We start from the raw sequence: 15,576 nt of genomic DNA on the forward strand, positions 1-15,576 counted from the left end.
TGACTTGAGGGGCATAGAGGGAATGGAAGCATCACAGAAATCCAGGCTTCAAGGTTGGAGGGTTGAGAATTAGGCTGTGAAAAGATGAATAGTTAAAAGTGGATGTAAGGGGTGCACAAAAGGTTGCTGGGGTTTCCCCTCCAGCCCCCTTGCCTTTCCTGAGAATACCGAGCAGCTCCTTCCTCTCTCCTCTCAATGCCACCCCTCCCCAGGTTCTCTTCATTGGTCCTTCCTAGTCCCTCTTCCTGCCTTTCCTGAGGTCCAGCCTGCCAGCAATAGTTCTAAAATAGGATCTTCACCCTGACACATTTGTGCTCAAGACATTGCAAAAGTTTCTGGTGGCTTGCAGACCAAATCCCAGCACCTTTGAAACTCAAGGCCGCTACAACCGGGCTCAGTGCTCATTGTGGTGTGCACACAGTGGGTCTGCTGCACCTCCCAGGTTGCCTCCCTTGCTCCCTTTGCTCTTCTCACCAGCTGCTGTCCCCTGGGTGGCCCCTGCTGCTCCCACCCTCCCTGCTCACACCCATGCTTTGGCTCAAGTTCATTTCTTCCTCCTCTGCCCATCCATGGCCTAATTCCCTTCTGGCAGTGCCTTCCCAAACCATACCTGCTGTCTCCCAAACTCCTCTAACACAGTGATATTAGATCATTACTCCTGAAGGCAGGGAAAAATTTAGCTCCTCCCCTTCCAAAAAAAAACTTTAAAGCAGTTCCAAAATCAAAATTAATCAGAACATACCAGGTACAGTGGTGCACACCTCCAATTCCAGCTACTTGAGAGGCTGAGGCAGGAGGATCACATGTTCAAGGCCAGCCTGGGCAACTTAGCAAGATGCTGTCTCAAAATTAAAAATTAGAAAGCAATAGGAATATAGCTCAGTGGTAGAGCATCTGTGGATTTAATCCCCCAGTATTCTCAGAACAAATTAAAATAGAATATTGGTAATTCTGGGGGGTAAAAAAGCAGGGAGTACATACCTAGATCCACCAGTAAATAATTACACTTGACAGGTACATTTGCATTCATTTTTTTTTAATCTCCAACAAATATTTATTGAGCCCTTACTGTGTGTCAGCTGTCATTCATGACCCTAACGACTTAGTGAACATAGCAAATAAAATTGAAAGAGTCTGATAGTCTCCTTCAAAGCCTATCAGACACTTAATGACTCTTGAAAGAAAAGTAACAACCCAGATGTGCTCAGTAGTATAGCACATGCCTAGCAATTGTGTCCATGCTGTAGTAGTATAGCATGTGCTCAGTATATAACATGTGCTCAGCAGTATAGCACATGCCTAGCAATTATGTTCAATTCCCAATACCAAAAATAATAATAATAAGGCTGCAATATAATAAGTGATAACTACATTTGCTGTTTGAAGCAAACAACTGTTAATAGCCTTGAATAAAATTCAGACTTTATTCATGTCTAATAAAAATGATACCTCTCTTCCCATTTAATTGTGTGAGGTTTAGGCTTGATTGACCCTGGTTTGGCTTGACTTGGCCTCATTGTCTTGGCAGCTGTGGGAGAGTGATGGGGCTAGCCTGGGTGAAGCAAAGGTGTGATTTGTCTGTGGTGCTAACTTGGGGTGACACTGGAGCGGGGAGTCTGGTTCAGAGTTTGTGACAGGATTATTCACACTCAGTTCCTCTCTGTCTTTCCGTCTCTATGCAGAAGACTCTCAGGTCACCAGCACAATATCCCCCTTACAGTCTCCTCACAAGGGACTCCCTCCTCGGCCACCATCGCACAACAGGCCCCCTCCTCCCCAGTCCCTGGAGGGACTCAGGCAGATGCACTATCACCGCAATGACTATGACAAGTCACCCATAAAGCCCAAAATGTGGAGCGAGTCCTCTTTGGATGAACCTTATGAGAAGGTCAAGAAACGTTCCTCTCACGGTCATTCCAGGTGAGTCGTGTTGTAAAGCCCAAGATGAGGTCACTGTCCACATCTGGAAGGAATCCAAGGGCTATTCCAAACAGCATCCACAAATCACAAAACTCAACCTTGTTTCTCCTTTCAGCAGAGCTGTTCTCACAGCGCCCTCTGCTGCTGACCCTCTCAAGGTACAGATATGTTATCCAAAGGGTTTTGGCTCACACTCAATGTGTTGGCAAATGGTTTTAATGTTGTTAAATTCCACAGGAATTAATTAGGAAATCTTAGGCAGCACTATTCCAAAAAAAAGTGGCAAATAAGAGTCCACTCATAGAAATCCCGAAGTGGTTCAGAACCCTAAACCATCTTCCAACAGAATTCTGGAGCCAAACAGTTGTAATCTGAGCTGTACATTATCAGCTCATTACATGGCTAATATTGTAAAGAGGGTAGAGGGTTGTGTGGGTTTTTTTTTTTTTTTTTTTTTTTTTTTTTTGGAAAGCATTTTTGGTCCACTTCTCTGTTTTTCTCATTTCCCTTAATTACACCCTGCCCCAAGTGGGTACCTGACAGGTATTTGTCTCTTGGAAAACAAAAACTTAAGGAGAGGGGCTTCACAGAATTGTTACACTGTGCCTATTACAGAGAAGACTAAGAAGAAGAGTGTCCATCTCACATTGCCTGCAGGTGGGGAGAGCAGGGACAAGGCCCCCCACTTACCCATGGCTGGAGGAAAGGCAGGAGACCACAGAAGAGACCTGTGGGAGCAAGGGCAGGTGTCCTGGCAAACTTTCCCCACACCAAAATCCATGTCCCAAGCTGGTTAGATTGCTGGGGAACGGTGACGCCGTCTGGCAGGACCAGCATGGCTTCCTTTGTTTTACAGTAGCCACAAGCGTTTTCCCAGCACAGGAAGCTGTGCTGAAGCAGGAGGAGGAAGCAGCTCCTTGCAGAACAGCCCTATCCGCGGCCTCCCACACTGGAACTCCCAGTCTAGCATGCCATCCACACCAGACCTGCGAGTCCGAAGCCCCCACTACGTCCATTCCACGAGGTGAGTCCATTGGGCTTTCAGTCCACCCACATCCCTGGACCAGCATCACTGGCCCAGTGAGCCCAGATGCCAGGTGAGCTAGTCTAAGGCCTGAAACTGTTAGGCAGGTTCTCTATACATGAAGCAGAATAAACAGATAGCAGCAATGAGCTTACTTTAGTGTAACTAAAGTTAGAGGCCACTGTCCACATGCAGTAACGTGTGGATACCACTGGAGTGTCCCCAGGCTCCTAGAGACAGTCAATGAGGACTAAGCTTTCCCAGTTGAAACAGAGGAAGAAAAGGACAGATAGGATGCCTCAGGAAGAGAAGGGACCAGAAAAACTGTGCACTGATGGGAAGGTCTTCATTTGATGATCCTCAGATATCTTTTTGCCAAGCCCTAAATTTATTCTGAACTTCTCTTAAGGCCTCAAAATGTAAATTGTGAAAAGCAAAAGAAACTGGCAAAAATTAGGCTTTCATGAATCACACATTCATTTTCTAAAAAGAAGCAAAATCAGGTTGTGGAAGGCCACTTGGTGGAGGCTTCCAGTTCTACCCTAGTGACAGAACAGGAGTTCACCTCTGCCTGTAGGTGGCCAAGGTGAAGTTCATGCGTAATCCCATCATTTGCCCAGTAATACTGATAGATAATTATAGTGTGAACTCCAATAAGCAGAATGGATCATGGACAAAGTAATAGTATAATAAGCATTTGCATCATACATTTTTAAGGGTTTTGGTGTTCACTGGACCCTCCACTGTAGTCTTCACAGGAAACAAATATCCATTTATTTGAGTTTCATGGTAATATTTGGTTAAACCACATGAAAAGGCTTCTGTTGGAATTTTGTTTTTTACATACAAGAAGGTTTATAGGGTTTAACATAATACTTAAAGTAGTGATTCTCCGGTTCTGTCTGTATCTATACAATCCTTTCCTACTTTTAAAATACGTTCTAAAGCTCAGAATGTTGGAGGAAGCCCTTGTGTGAGTCCTAGCTGCAGTCCCACTTTCCACTGGGAATCAGAGCGGAGACTCCTGGCCCCACCTCGGGCATCAGCAGTTTCCTGTTCTGGGGAAGCACGTGGATTTCTAGGGCAACCCTGCCTAGAATCCCAATTTCCTAGATTCCCTTGCTGGGCCTTCTGAGCCTGTGTGTGCTTTGCGCCTCCTATGTGCAGGGAGTGGAGGCGTCCAGCGGTCTCCTTGGCACCCTCTCCCCTAGAGACCCCAGACCAAGCCCGCGTCTCCCCGCAGGTCGGTGGACATCAGCCCCACGCGACTGCACAGCCTCGCACTGCACTTTAGGCACCGGAGCTCCAGCTTGGAGTCCCAGGGCAAGCTCCTGGGCTCAGAGAACGACACGGGGAGCCCCGACTTCTACACCCCGCGGACTCGTAGCAGCAACGGCTCGGACCCCATGGACGACTGTTCGTCGTGCACCAGCCACTCGAGCTCGGAGCACTACTACCCGGCGCAGATGAACGCCAACTACTCGACCCTGGCGGAGGACTCGCCGTCCAAGGCGCGGCAGCGGCAGCGGCAGCGGCAGCGGGCGGCGGGCGCGCTGGGCTCGGCGAGCTCTGGCAGCATGCCCAACCTGGCGGCGCGCGGCGGCGCGGGGGGCGCGGGCGGCGCGGGCGCGGGCGGCGGCGTGTACCTGCACAGCCAGAGCCAGCCCAGCTCGCAGTACCGCATCAAGGAGTACCCGCTGTACATCGAGGGCAGCGCCACGCCTGTGGTGGTGCGCAGCCTGGAGAGCGACCAGGAGGGCCACTACAGCGTCAAGGCGCAGTTTAAGACCTCCAACTCCTACACGGCCGGCGGCCTGTTCAAGGAGAGCTGGCGCGGTGGCGGAGACGAGGGCGATGCGGGCCGCCTGACGCCGTCGCGCTCGCAGATCCTGCGGACTCCGTCGCTGGGCCGCGAGGGTTCCCACGACAAGGGCGCGGGCCGCGCTGCGGTGTCGGACGAGCTGCGTCAGTGGTACCAGCGCTCCACCGCCTCGCACAAGGAGCACAGCCGCCTGTCGCACACCAGCTCCACCTCCTCCGACAGCGGCTCGCAGTATAGCACCTCCTCCCAGAGCACCTTCGTGGCGCACAGCAGGGTCACCAGGATGCCCCAGATGTGCAAGGCCACGTCAGGTGAGAGGGACCACCGGGTGGTCTGGGTGCCAACTGTCAGAGGACCCCTTAGACCTCACAGTGGGGAAAAGGAATCATTAATTCTGGTCACCTTGCTGTCAGATGTGGGAGACCTACAGACTGCAGGACCCTCCCATTTTAACTCTGGTCTTGCAGAATAAAGGGCACCTGAACCTCCAGAGTGGACTTAACCAACTCTCTGTCTGCTTCCTTAGCCGAGGGGCAAACCATTCGTCCAGCCACTTTTTCTTGTAAGGACAGATGTCTAAGAAAGTTATGCGAATTCCTTTCTCAAGGTTTATCCAGCCAAGGTGCTTCTTTATCCTGGTAGTTGAGATACTCAACTTATACCCCTGCGAAGGAAAGCTGGGTGAGGGATGGACTTGGGTCTTGCAGCCCTGAGGCTCTTGCTAGTGCCTCACAGGTGGGGTCAGACTGGCTGAGGAAAGAAGTGCTCTGTGCTCTGTATTTGACAAGGATATCTAAACGAATACCTCTCGACTGCTTTTCCATTTCAATGTTATGACATAGCCACGAAGTAATTTGTATAAGATGCTATCAGTCCCCCTTATATTACTACTGAAAATTTCCATAAACCAAGGTTTGCCTTATATTTTTGTACTCAGAGCATTGAGCAGTACTGAATCAAGTAAAAATGGAAGAAACCATTCTTTCCATGAAGAAGTTTTGCAAGTTACTCAAAGACATAATAATGGTGAGGGTTGGGGTTGTAGCTCAGTAGTAGAGCACTTGCCTCGCACATGTGAGGCGTGGGATTTAATCCTCAGCACCACATAAAAATAAAGGCATTGTGTCCTCTATGACTACACATTTTTTTAAAGAAATAATAATGGTCATAATAACCAGCATTGGTTGAACAGTGCCACGTGCCTCATTGGTCATACTCATTTGTACCCATATTGCACCTCTCATAAATAGAGGGTAATGAGATTCTGCCTTCCCCCCAACAAGGGAGGCAAAGAAAGTGGAAGAGGATTTTGAGACAGAAATGTTAAACAGTAAGAGTAAGATGAGAGCGTGAAGGGGAGGAACTCCACGTCAGGGATTTAACTTGCTTAAGTAAAATAATAGGGGGAGGAGATCATCCATGGGGACTGAAGGAGATTCCTGGAGCCTATGAGAGCAGGGCAAAGTGGAAGAACTGGCTGCCCTAATGTGCCAGCCTCCTGCATTCTGCTTCCACGTCCCCAGTGGCTCAGTTATTAGGGCACATTGGTCAAATGACAAGCTGCAGAGACCAGAGAAAAAGTATTGCAGCAATCATGAGCGCGCCATGGATTCCAGCATCGTACAACTTTCTTCATGTTCCTTGGTCTGTAAAACAAGCCTGCTGAAATGTGCCATTGACTTCCCAGGCAAGTTTTGAGGAGGGATATGTTTTATGTACGATTTAGGGCACGATTGTCCATGACCCTTAAAGTTTGTAAATATCAGTGGCTAGAAGTGCTTATGTTCTATCAAAACCATTGTGCTTATCTAGTAGATCTGCTTTACTTAAAGAGATTAGGTAGATCTTTTGGGATATATTTTAGGCTGAAATTTTTTAGGAAGCTGTGTTTTAGTCAGCTTTCTCAAAACTGTGAACAAAAGACCTGACTAGAACAATTTTAAAGGAAGAAAATTTATTTGGAGGCTCGTAGTTTCAGAGGTCTTGGTCCATAGATGGCCAGTTCCATTGCTCTGGGTCCAAAGTCTTGCAGAACATCAAGGCAGAATGGTGTGGTTGAGGAAAGCAGGTCAGGATATGGCACCAGGAAGTAGAGAGAGGGTCTAAATTCAGCTCACAAAATATATACCCGAAAGGCATGCCCCCAGTGACCCACCTCCTCCAGCCACAGTCTACCTGCCTACAGTCACAACTCAGTTAATCTCTATCAGGGAATTAACACGCTGACTATATTAAGGCTGTCATAACCCAATCATTTCACCTCTCAGCTTTCTTGCATTGTCTCACACATGAGCCTTTGGGGGACACCTCATATCTAAACCAACCTAAAGCCATTGACTGAAGAAAAGGATTCCATTTCCAGGAAAGCAAAGGATGCATCTAAGTAGGATTTACTCCTACTGAATTTTCCCAGCTGGACTTGTTTTGTTCACATCAACAAACTACTAATAGTCAGGTTCAGATGAGTTATTAAAAGCCCTGCCCATTTTGAAGGATACTAAAGTAGCAAATGGTAAGCCTGAAATAGCAGAGAGAGCAGGCTCAGAAAATTTTCTGGAAGCTCTTTCATAAGGGGAGCATCCTCTTTACACTGGGGCTACATTTGAGAATGCCCTGAACTGTGTCTCTCTGCTGTCCAGAGAAGTCAGCTTTTTCTGCATGAGCCCTACCCAGGTCTCCCTCAAAGGACTGTAGAGTGTCAGGTTCTTTGCTGATGTGGAAGCCATTACCATCCTTGCAACTACTTCAGTGACAAAGCAGGGACCTAGGATTCCAGGTCAGCCTGAGTCAGAATGGAAATGCATGGTTTAGGGGAGAAAATGCAACAGGGGAATTCAGGAGTGGGGGCTACAGAGATGTTTCCCCACTGTGACAGGGCCACTGAGACCCTGCCATGGGGTTATATCCTGCATCCCTGCAAATGGTGACCCCTATTCACTGAGTTTGCATGAGTTCAGTGAGTCCTAAGCACCCTCACTAGGTCTGACCCGTCTTCTCTGTCACCCACATACAGCTGCCTTACCTCAAAGCCAGAGAAGCTCAACACCATCGAGTGAAATCGGAGCCACCCCCCCAAGCAGTCCCCACCACATCCTAACCTGGCAGACTGGGTGAGTTCTCCCTCCGGTCCTTTAACCTGGTTCTTCTTCCAGGTTCCTGACTTAGTCAGCTAGGAAGAGTGTTATCTAAGTAAGATCTTAGTGGCATAAAGATATAACTCATCAAATGATGAGTGCTCATTACTGGGAAACTGCTTCCTTTCCAAAGAAACCCCATGACTTACTGTCACCTTCTGCCCCACCACTTTTCCTCATGGCCCTCTTTTGGGAGTGAATTCAGCATGCTCTCTTTTAAAGCAGCTAGTGATCCCCAGGACACGGGAAGGTGGAAGCAGGAGTAGGATTGTTTCTTTGGTCAGAATCCCATTTGATTTCAATTTAGGTGATACTCAGACTGACTCCAAATGCCAGGCAAAAATGTCAGAGGGGAGCCAGGTGCTGTGGTACATGCCTGTACTCCTACCAACTCAGGAGGCTGAGACAGGAGGATCACAAGATTGAGATCAAATTGGGAATTTAGCAAGAAACTGTCGAAAAATGAAAAATGGAAAGGGTTGGGGATGTAGCCCAGTGGTAAAGTACACCTGGCTTCAATCTCCAACACCATAAAAAAAAAAAAAAATGACAGGGGAAAAGGAGAGTTAGTGAAGCCCCTGAGGTATGCACCAGGTTAGGTGTTTCACATGTTTCTCAGTGCTTTCAGTCTTAATATCAGGATGCATCTTAAGAAATAGGCTTCTGTCCAGGCCAAGCACTGGACAGCAAAGGGGATCTGGTACCTTTAGACCTTTAAATAGAAGCAGTCCACAGCAAAAAAAGGGGAACCAGAATTCAGCTCCTTGTGGCCAGTTAGACTGTCTTGATCTACCAGAGGGTCCCACAGGTACAGGTAACCTGCTTTGTGCTACACCTGCTGCCTCCCATGTCTCCTAAGCCATTGTCTCTTAAGTGGATATTACATTCTGTTGGTTAGAGGAGCAAGGGGTCCCGTGTCCAGCTTAATCCACAGTTTCTGGTTTGCTGGAGCATCAGAGGATGTCTGGAAGAATTTGACAGCCATCTGTGAACTGAATCACAAGAAAACCACAATCCTGCCATTGGCTCTGTTGGTCACATCTCAGACCCCCACGGTTGGCATTTTTGTTACTGCCAGTTTATCTGTAGTGATTTTATGCCAGGCTTCCAGAAGCCTTGGTTTTTGATGGGGAGAGGCAGAGCTAACACTTATTGAGTGCTTGCTTTGTGCTCAAAGGCTGGGAGCTGCTTCTAACATATGCGCTGATATAATCCTAGCTGCACCCTGGCAAGGAGAAGATCTGGATCTGTTGGTTTTACAGACTAGGCTCAGAGAAAAGAAGTGCTTGATCCAAAGTCACACAGCTGGAGCTGTGACCCCAAATCCTGTCTTTTTTCCATGATGCCAGTGGTGGAAAATGAAAATTTTTCTGAAAATGTGAACCCCAGACCAGCAGCATGAGCCTCCCCTGATTTGTCAGAAATGCACGTTCTTGGGCTCACCTGGGACTTGCTGAATTGGAAACTGTGGGGCAAGCTCTACAGACTGTGTTTTTAAACAAGCACTCCAGGTGATTCTGAAGTACTCTCAAGTTTGACACCCACTGTATCCCATTCTGCCTCTTATTCCTTTGGAATTAAGAGACTATAATCCCAACTACAGAGTTTTTGTGACCATTCCTACTTATTGGTCTGTCTTTTGGCAGTAGCCACCCCATGTTAATCATTGATCACTAACATTCAGTTCCATGACATACTCAGCCCAGCTCTGGCCTGTATCTATACAGGGCTGAGGGTGCAAGCATGTCCCCAGTATTAATTCATGAAAGAATGACACCCTGTATACATACCTCCAGTGGCTAAATCACCTCATCCAAATAGGGAACCTCAGATCTCAAACTGCCTCTCTGGATTCTCCGAAGTTTCTGGATCAAGCCCAGTCTCACCTATTCCAAATACATTATATTATTTTAACAACAGGCTCTGAAATTAACAAGCACCCTCACGTGCCTACTTACATAAGTTGGTCTTGAAATGTGCCTAATTCACCATATACAGCTAGTGAGGACTCAAGCAAATTGGAAACAAAAAGATATTTTGGTCCTGAAGTAAACTGTTTTGCCAGATTGAGCCGAATTATCATTAAAGAATATTAATAACAAAAATAACATATCACTAATGATATGAAAATGAGACCATGGGTAAAATGCCTGCCTTCCTAACAAAACTAAGGAGGTCTTTTAACTCAATTATGGGGACTGAAAGTTCTGCATGACTTGTTACTAACACTGGGGTGTACAATCAGTGGGTCTTTCCCAGGTGTTAATAAGCTACTAATCATGTGCGTGTCAATTCCTCCCTTTAACATGACCTCTCTTCTCTTCCTCCTTCTGCTTTCCTTTGTTCAGAGAAGCAACAGAAAACTCACCCATTATGGATGGGTCTGAGTCTCCACCTCACCAAAGTACTGATGAATAGAGGTATCGTAAGGGGACGTTTTGTTCTTACTGCCCGTGAGTTCATGATCCCAGATGTACTGCCTCTGTGCTGTCTTCACACATGTCAGATTTTCCAGAAGGAAACATCTGAGTAGTGTGGAAGCTATTGTTTTTACATCTTATTTCTAGTTACATGTGGAACTATATGTTTATATGTTTGTTTTTATGTCAGATGTTGGACATTCTCAATGCTGCTTCCCAGAAAAGACCTTCCCAGGCTCTCAGTGCACACAAAGATCCATAGAAGTTTTTACTGCCTTAGTGGTCAGTGTGTATGAGAACAACATCACTGTGATTTAAGTTTCAAGTCACCAAGGGCAGAGTGAGCGATCCAGAAGCACCCAAAGGTCACCCATAATTGCATTCCGGCATTCTTGAGTGACAGCTGAGTGCTGTATCGAATGCTGTAGAGTCCTACTTTTCAAAATGTAATCCGGAGAGTAACATCACCATCATCACTAGGTGGAAGCTCCTTAGAAGGGTACCTGGGCACCACTCTGGACTACCAAATCAAAGCCTATTGAAATTTGCAAAGCGCTGCTACTGTGGACATCAGGTGGACAGTGACACCTGAACTGATCCCTAGATCTGGGGACCGTAAAGCCTAATTAATTGCACATTATTGAAATTAAATAGCATTTCAAGGAATAACTAAAAATATAAGGCCACCATGCAGAAGCAAACAAAAAGTCTTAAGTTTATTAAATGAAAAAAAAAAAAAAATGAACCTGGACCATATTCCAGGAACCATGCTAAAGACCACAGTTCCAGAAATTCAAGTGAAAATCTACCAGGAGTTCAGGGTAAGAAACTGCCACACTCACATAGTAAGTGTTCTAGGAGTTAAAATGCTAAAAGGAGAGGAGGAGGATCATTTTTGAGAGACTGGAGGTACTCTGTGAGCCCAGACTGCAATAGGTGGAGGGGGCTTAGATAGGTGGAAGCAGAGGCAGGCCATTCCAAGGGCACAAACCCAGGTGCAGAAACAAGAGGGGCTATTTGGGGAACAGCAGAGAATCTCATTTTGCTGCATAGAAAGAGAACTTCAGCCTGAAAAGTAGGTTAAAACGAGTTCACAAACAAATCAGGAGAGAGAAGTGGAACAGTTTTTACAGTTGGCAGATGAGAAATTAGGAAAGCAGGGGCTTTGCTCCTCAAAGGAAGGTGGGCACTTTTCCTCTGGTGCCAGAGAAGGGAGGAGACTAAAAGAGAGAATCATGTCATGAGAGCAGCGTTTTTGAAGTAGAAAGAATCGCCATTTTCTCCTTCAATACTAGAGGGACAAAACCATCTGCTACAGCCATGGAGGTGGAAATGGCAGGGTAACTTGAGAATTAAATAGGACTGGCAGGCTGCTACGGGAGTGTAATGTGTCAGCCTGAAATGAATAAAAAAAAAAAAAGAAAGAAAAGAAAACTGAACAGCAGCACATGCCCAGGCCAAGTAAGACAGGATGACTCTAGAGGGCCTTGTCACCCTGACTTTGTGACTGACTACAACACCGTTCAGCAACCCAAGTGTGTACTGCCAGTTGGTTTTGTAAGTTAATTTATTTCTCATTTATTAGTAAGATATGGAGATAAAACATTGCTCAACACTTAGTAAGAGATGAAGATAAGCCATTGCTGAAATGTACTTTTACAAAATCAACCTATAAAATTTATAAGAGTCATTTTGCTGAATGAAATTCATTCCTCCAAGATCCTGCACGACACGCCCCCCCCCCCCCCATGTCAAGCAGTTATAGCCACAGACTCCACTGAGACTTGGGTGATGGAGGCTCATGAATTCACCAGCTTCCCTGTATTGCAAGCCCTGACTTAGCCATCCCCTGGCAGGCCACATACCTCTGTCTCAGAGTTTAACCACTGGGAAGGGGCATTTTTGAAATGGAAAGCCCCCATGCACAGAGGGCAGTGATGACCATCAGCAGACTCAGAAGTCATCACTCCCGGGACCCTTGGTGGCCAAAAATGTGTAGGTCTAGTACTCCTCTGGGTGACTTAGAAAGATTCCCCTAGGTCTTCATCATGAATGACTCACTTAAATTTACCAGGGAGACTATTTAGTGACTCCCTGTCTGTATTACTTGTGAAGAATATCTTCTTCCTGAACGGTCTGTTTTGTGTTTTGCTTTCTTGGCATGTGGTGTTTCTTGACAATTAGCTTAAAACTGAATCTTCACTGAATGAGAACGAGGGCTTGGCCAAGCTACCATGACCAAGTCTCTTTGTGAGAAAAAGATACCAACATATTAAGCAACATTTGTAGCTTTTAAAACCACCTGCTAGATAATTCAGTAACGATGGGGGAGCCACTAAGAAATAATCTATCTAAAATATCTAAGGGATGGATGGATATTTTTTCTTCCAGCTTTATTTTATCATCGTTCTCTCTTTTATTCTCTTGGCAAATAAATTTTAATCTGAAAAAAAATGTTCATTTCAGACCAGTCACAGTCAACTTTTTCAGGGATATTGTAAAGTTTCACTCTTCTCAGCAGGCATAGGACAGGCCAGTCATTTGCACGGTGTGGCACTTCGGGGACTATGTGGGGACCAAACCACCAATCAGGCGGTGGGCTCCCACCCAGCTTCTCCCATCCCACCGCCCACCATTCAGATATTGCTTGGTCTGTTTTATGCATTGGGTTTCTAATAAGCTAATTAGCTAAACAGAAGGGTCCTGCAGTTTTAAAAGATACAAAATCCTCAGAACTTAGAACTGCCTGATGCCCTCCCACATGGGATGCTGTGAGCCACAGGAGAGTAATGTGGTCCAGCCAGGAGTCTTCACAGACAGAATAAACTCCTGCAGGAGTCCTTAACAACCTGCTGCCTTATCCAAACACTACCGCTTTGAACTCAGTGGTCTTTCCTGGAGTCTTACAATCAATATGAAAAGGATGTTTAGTTCCTCTGAAGCAGATTATATTGTGATACAATTATTACTCAAAAAATTTTAACTGTAACAGTTTCAAACAGGAACTATTTGGGATCCAACAAACAAGAGATTCGAACACATTTTATACTTTTGTTAATGAGCAATACTGTTTGGGAAGTTCTGGGTGGAACAAAGTAATGCAGAACTTCTCAGAGCCTTTAATATGTGCCCATGTATACTGCAGTTCTCCAAAAGGCTGAGTCCTCAAACTTATTTGTCCAGGGCACTTTCTTTTATTTCCTCAGAGCATATCACAAGTCTACTTTGAAAAACACTGGCTAAGGTGATTCCTTTTATCTTACAAAGCCCCTAAGGAAAATTTTGTCCTACAGAGATTAAGATCACATTTCTATCAGAAACAAATGTGTCAAGAGTTTAAGAAACTATCTAAATGTTATTAATTAGTTCATTTGGAAAAGAAACCAATTCAACAAGTAAATAAGAGTGTGTACTGGCTGATGTACCAGGAAGAAAAGGCAGGGTGGAGCCAGGGCTCACGAGCTCTTTTTCCATCATAAACTTCCATCTTGCTCCTGTTACTTTGATTCTTAGGAGGAAGTTGACATCTTCATAGTTTCAAAGCTGCTCATCCCCGCTTGGCCATCTCTGAACCAGTAACTGTAACTGAGGGCTATAACTGGCAGACCTGGGTCACATATCTACCCCTGGCGGGAGTGGGGGTGGTGGTGCTATGTGTTAGGGAGGGATTGTCTCCCAAAAAGCAGCACATGTCCCAATCACCTTTCCCTTCCCACTGGAAGTTTCTCAGTTGGCACAGTTGCAAAAGTTACTTATGTCAGGGTAGAGAGAACATTTGCAGGGTGAATGTATCAGAATCATCCATTTACCACCTAAATACAGAAATACCCAGGGCTGGCATCATAATGAAGGGCCTTTTGTTTCTTTGCCTTCAAATTCATGGTTAAACAGAATTAACCTGGTGTGTTTTCAGTGCTCCAAAGCACAAGACTCATAAAAGTCCACCAGTATGCTCACAGATGTCTTGTGATTTTTCTAGCTTTCATGGATTCTTTTTTTTAAGGACCAATGAGAAACATTTACAAAGCACAGAATGCTTTCTTCCATTTGTTCCTAGAGAAGTTGGGAAATGAAACAGAAAAATGAAAATGACTGATTATTCTCAGTCTAAACTGGTTCATGAGGCAGTTTGTTATGAAGATATTCTTAATAAAACACCTATAATCCCAGCTACGGCAGGCTGAGGCAGGAGGGTCACAAGTTTGAAGCCAGCCTGGGCAACTTAGTAAAACTCTGTCTGAAAAACATAAAAGGGGCTGGGTGTGCAACTCAGTGATAGAGCATTTACCTAGCATATGCAAGGCCCTGGGTGCAATTCCCACCACCACCACCAGGGGGTGGGGGGAAGATACTCTTTAAATTCACTTTTCTTGAACTACATCAGGTTAGGGTCTTTTCCTGTCACCCATCCCCACCATAACCCCTAGAACTGGGCCTGGGGAGATGAGCCAAAGGGGAGGAATTGAAGAGCTAGTTTAGGAGATCTGGAAAGGGATTTTTCCCTAATAATGATCCCTAGAAATAACCACTGATGTCAAACATATCTGTGTGATCTCTTCTTAACAGTTAAGAATCATTTCTACCCCACTTAAATAGTAATGCCTACCTGAAGTACTTTTTTGAAAGACTTTTATTTTCTTCTACATACTTTCCTATATATTTTATTCATCTTTGGTGCTGGGGATCAAACCCTTGGCTGCGCTCTAACTCTGAACTACATGCCCAGCCTCTACTACATATTTTTAAATGAGTACTTTTTTATAATCACAAAAAAATAGATGATATTCAGAATAAACAGCACTGATTTTTAAAAAGACATTTTAAACTCAATTTAGAGTACCACCTCAGTCTCACTACAGGGAAGCCATCGTCCTTCCAGTTCGGCATAAATATCCCAGTGAAATCTGGTGACCCCCCCAGGCCTGAGGGAGACAGCCTCATGACTGTCATGCGGGAAGAGTCATCCTGAGGAATATGACCCAAGGGGCTCTGGGCCTTGGCTGCACCTGAGAACCACCTGGGGGAGCCAGGAAAGCCTCCATCACTCATAGCTAGACACCAGTTCTGACAGCTCCCGGTGGGGGCAGGCATGAGTACTTTGGGGTTGCTGGTGATTCCAGGGTGCAGCCAGACTTGGGAACTACCATGTTAAGTATTGGCTTGTGTTTTCCTCCTTCACAGATGTCAAGATGTCTAGGTCCCCTTTATGTGGACCCTTTTGGACTAAGCACTGTCTATATACTCAGCTCTGTTGAG

At 45.7% G+C, this 15,576-nt stretch overlaps 1 protein-coding gene across 11 annotated transcripts in view; it reads left to right on the forward strand.

Annotated features, from left to right (window-relative positions):
* FRMD4A (FERM domain containing 4A) overlaps positions 1 to 15,576 on the forward strand; it is a 574,854-nt gene that overhangs the window by 558,041 nt on the left and 1,237 nt on the right. For 8 of the 11 annotated variants that reach the window (XM_079106536.1, XM_079106537.1, XM_079106534.1 and 5 more), the window contains 4 exons: positions 1,683 to 1,920; positions 2,777 to 2,944; positions 4,188 to 5,077; positions 7,780 to 7,876. In XM_079106536.1, the coding sequence (XP_078962662.1) occupies positions 1,683 to 1,920; positions 2,777 to 2,944; positions 4,188 to 5,077; positions 7,780 to 7,876 (1,393 nt within the window). Of the gene's footprint in view, positions 1 to 1,682; positions 1,921 to 2,776; positions 2,945 to 4,187; positions 5,078 to 7,779; positions 7,877 to 10,248; positions 10,321 to 15,576 lie in introns of all 11 variants that reach the window. The other 3 variants (XM_079106538.1, XM_079106535.1, XM_079106532.1) reach the window with 1 other exon arrangement.

Source organism: Sciurus vulgaris (genome assembly GCF_902686455.1).
Source record: "Sciurus vulgaris genome assembly, chromosome: 12".
NCBI lineage: Eukaryota > Metazoa > Chordata > Mammalia > Rodentia > Sciuridae > Sciurus > Sciurus vulgaris.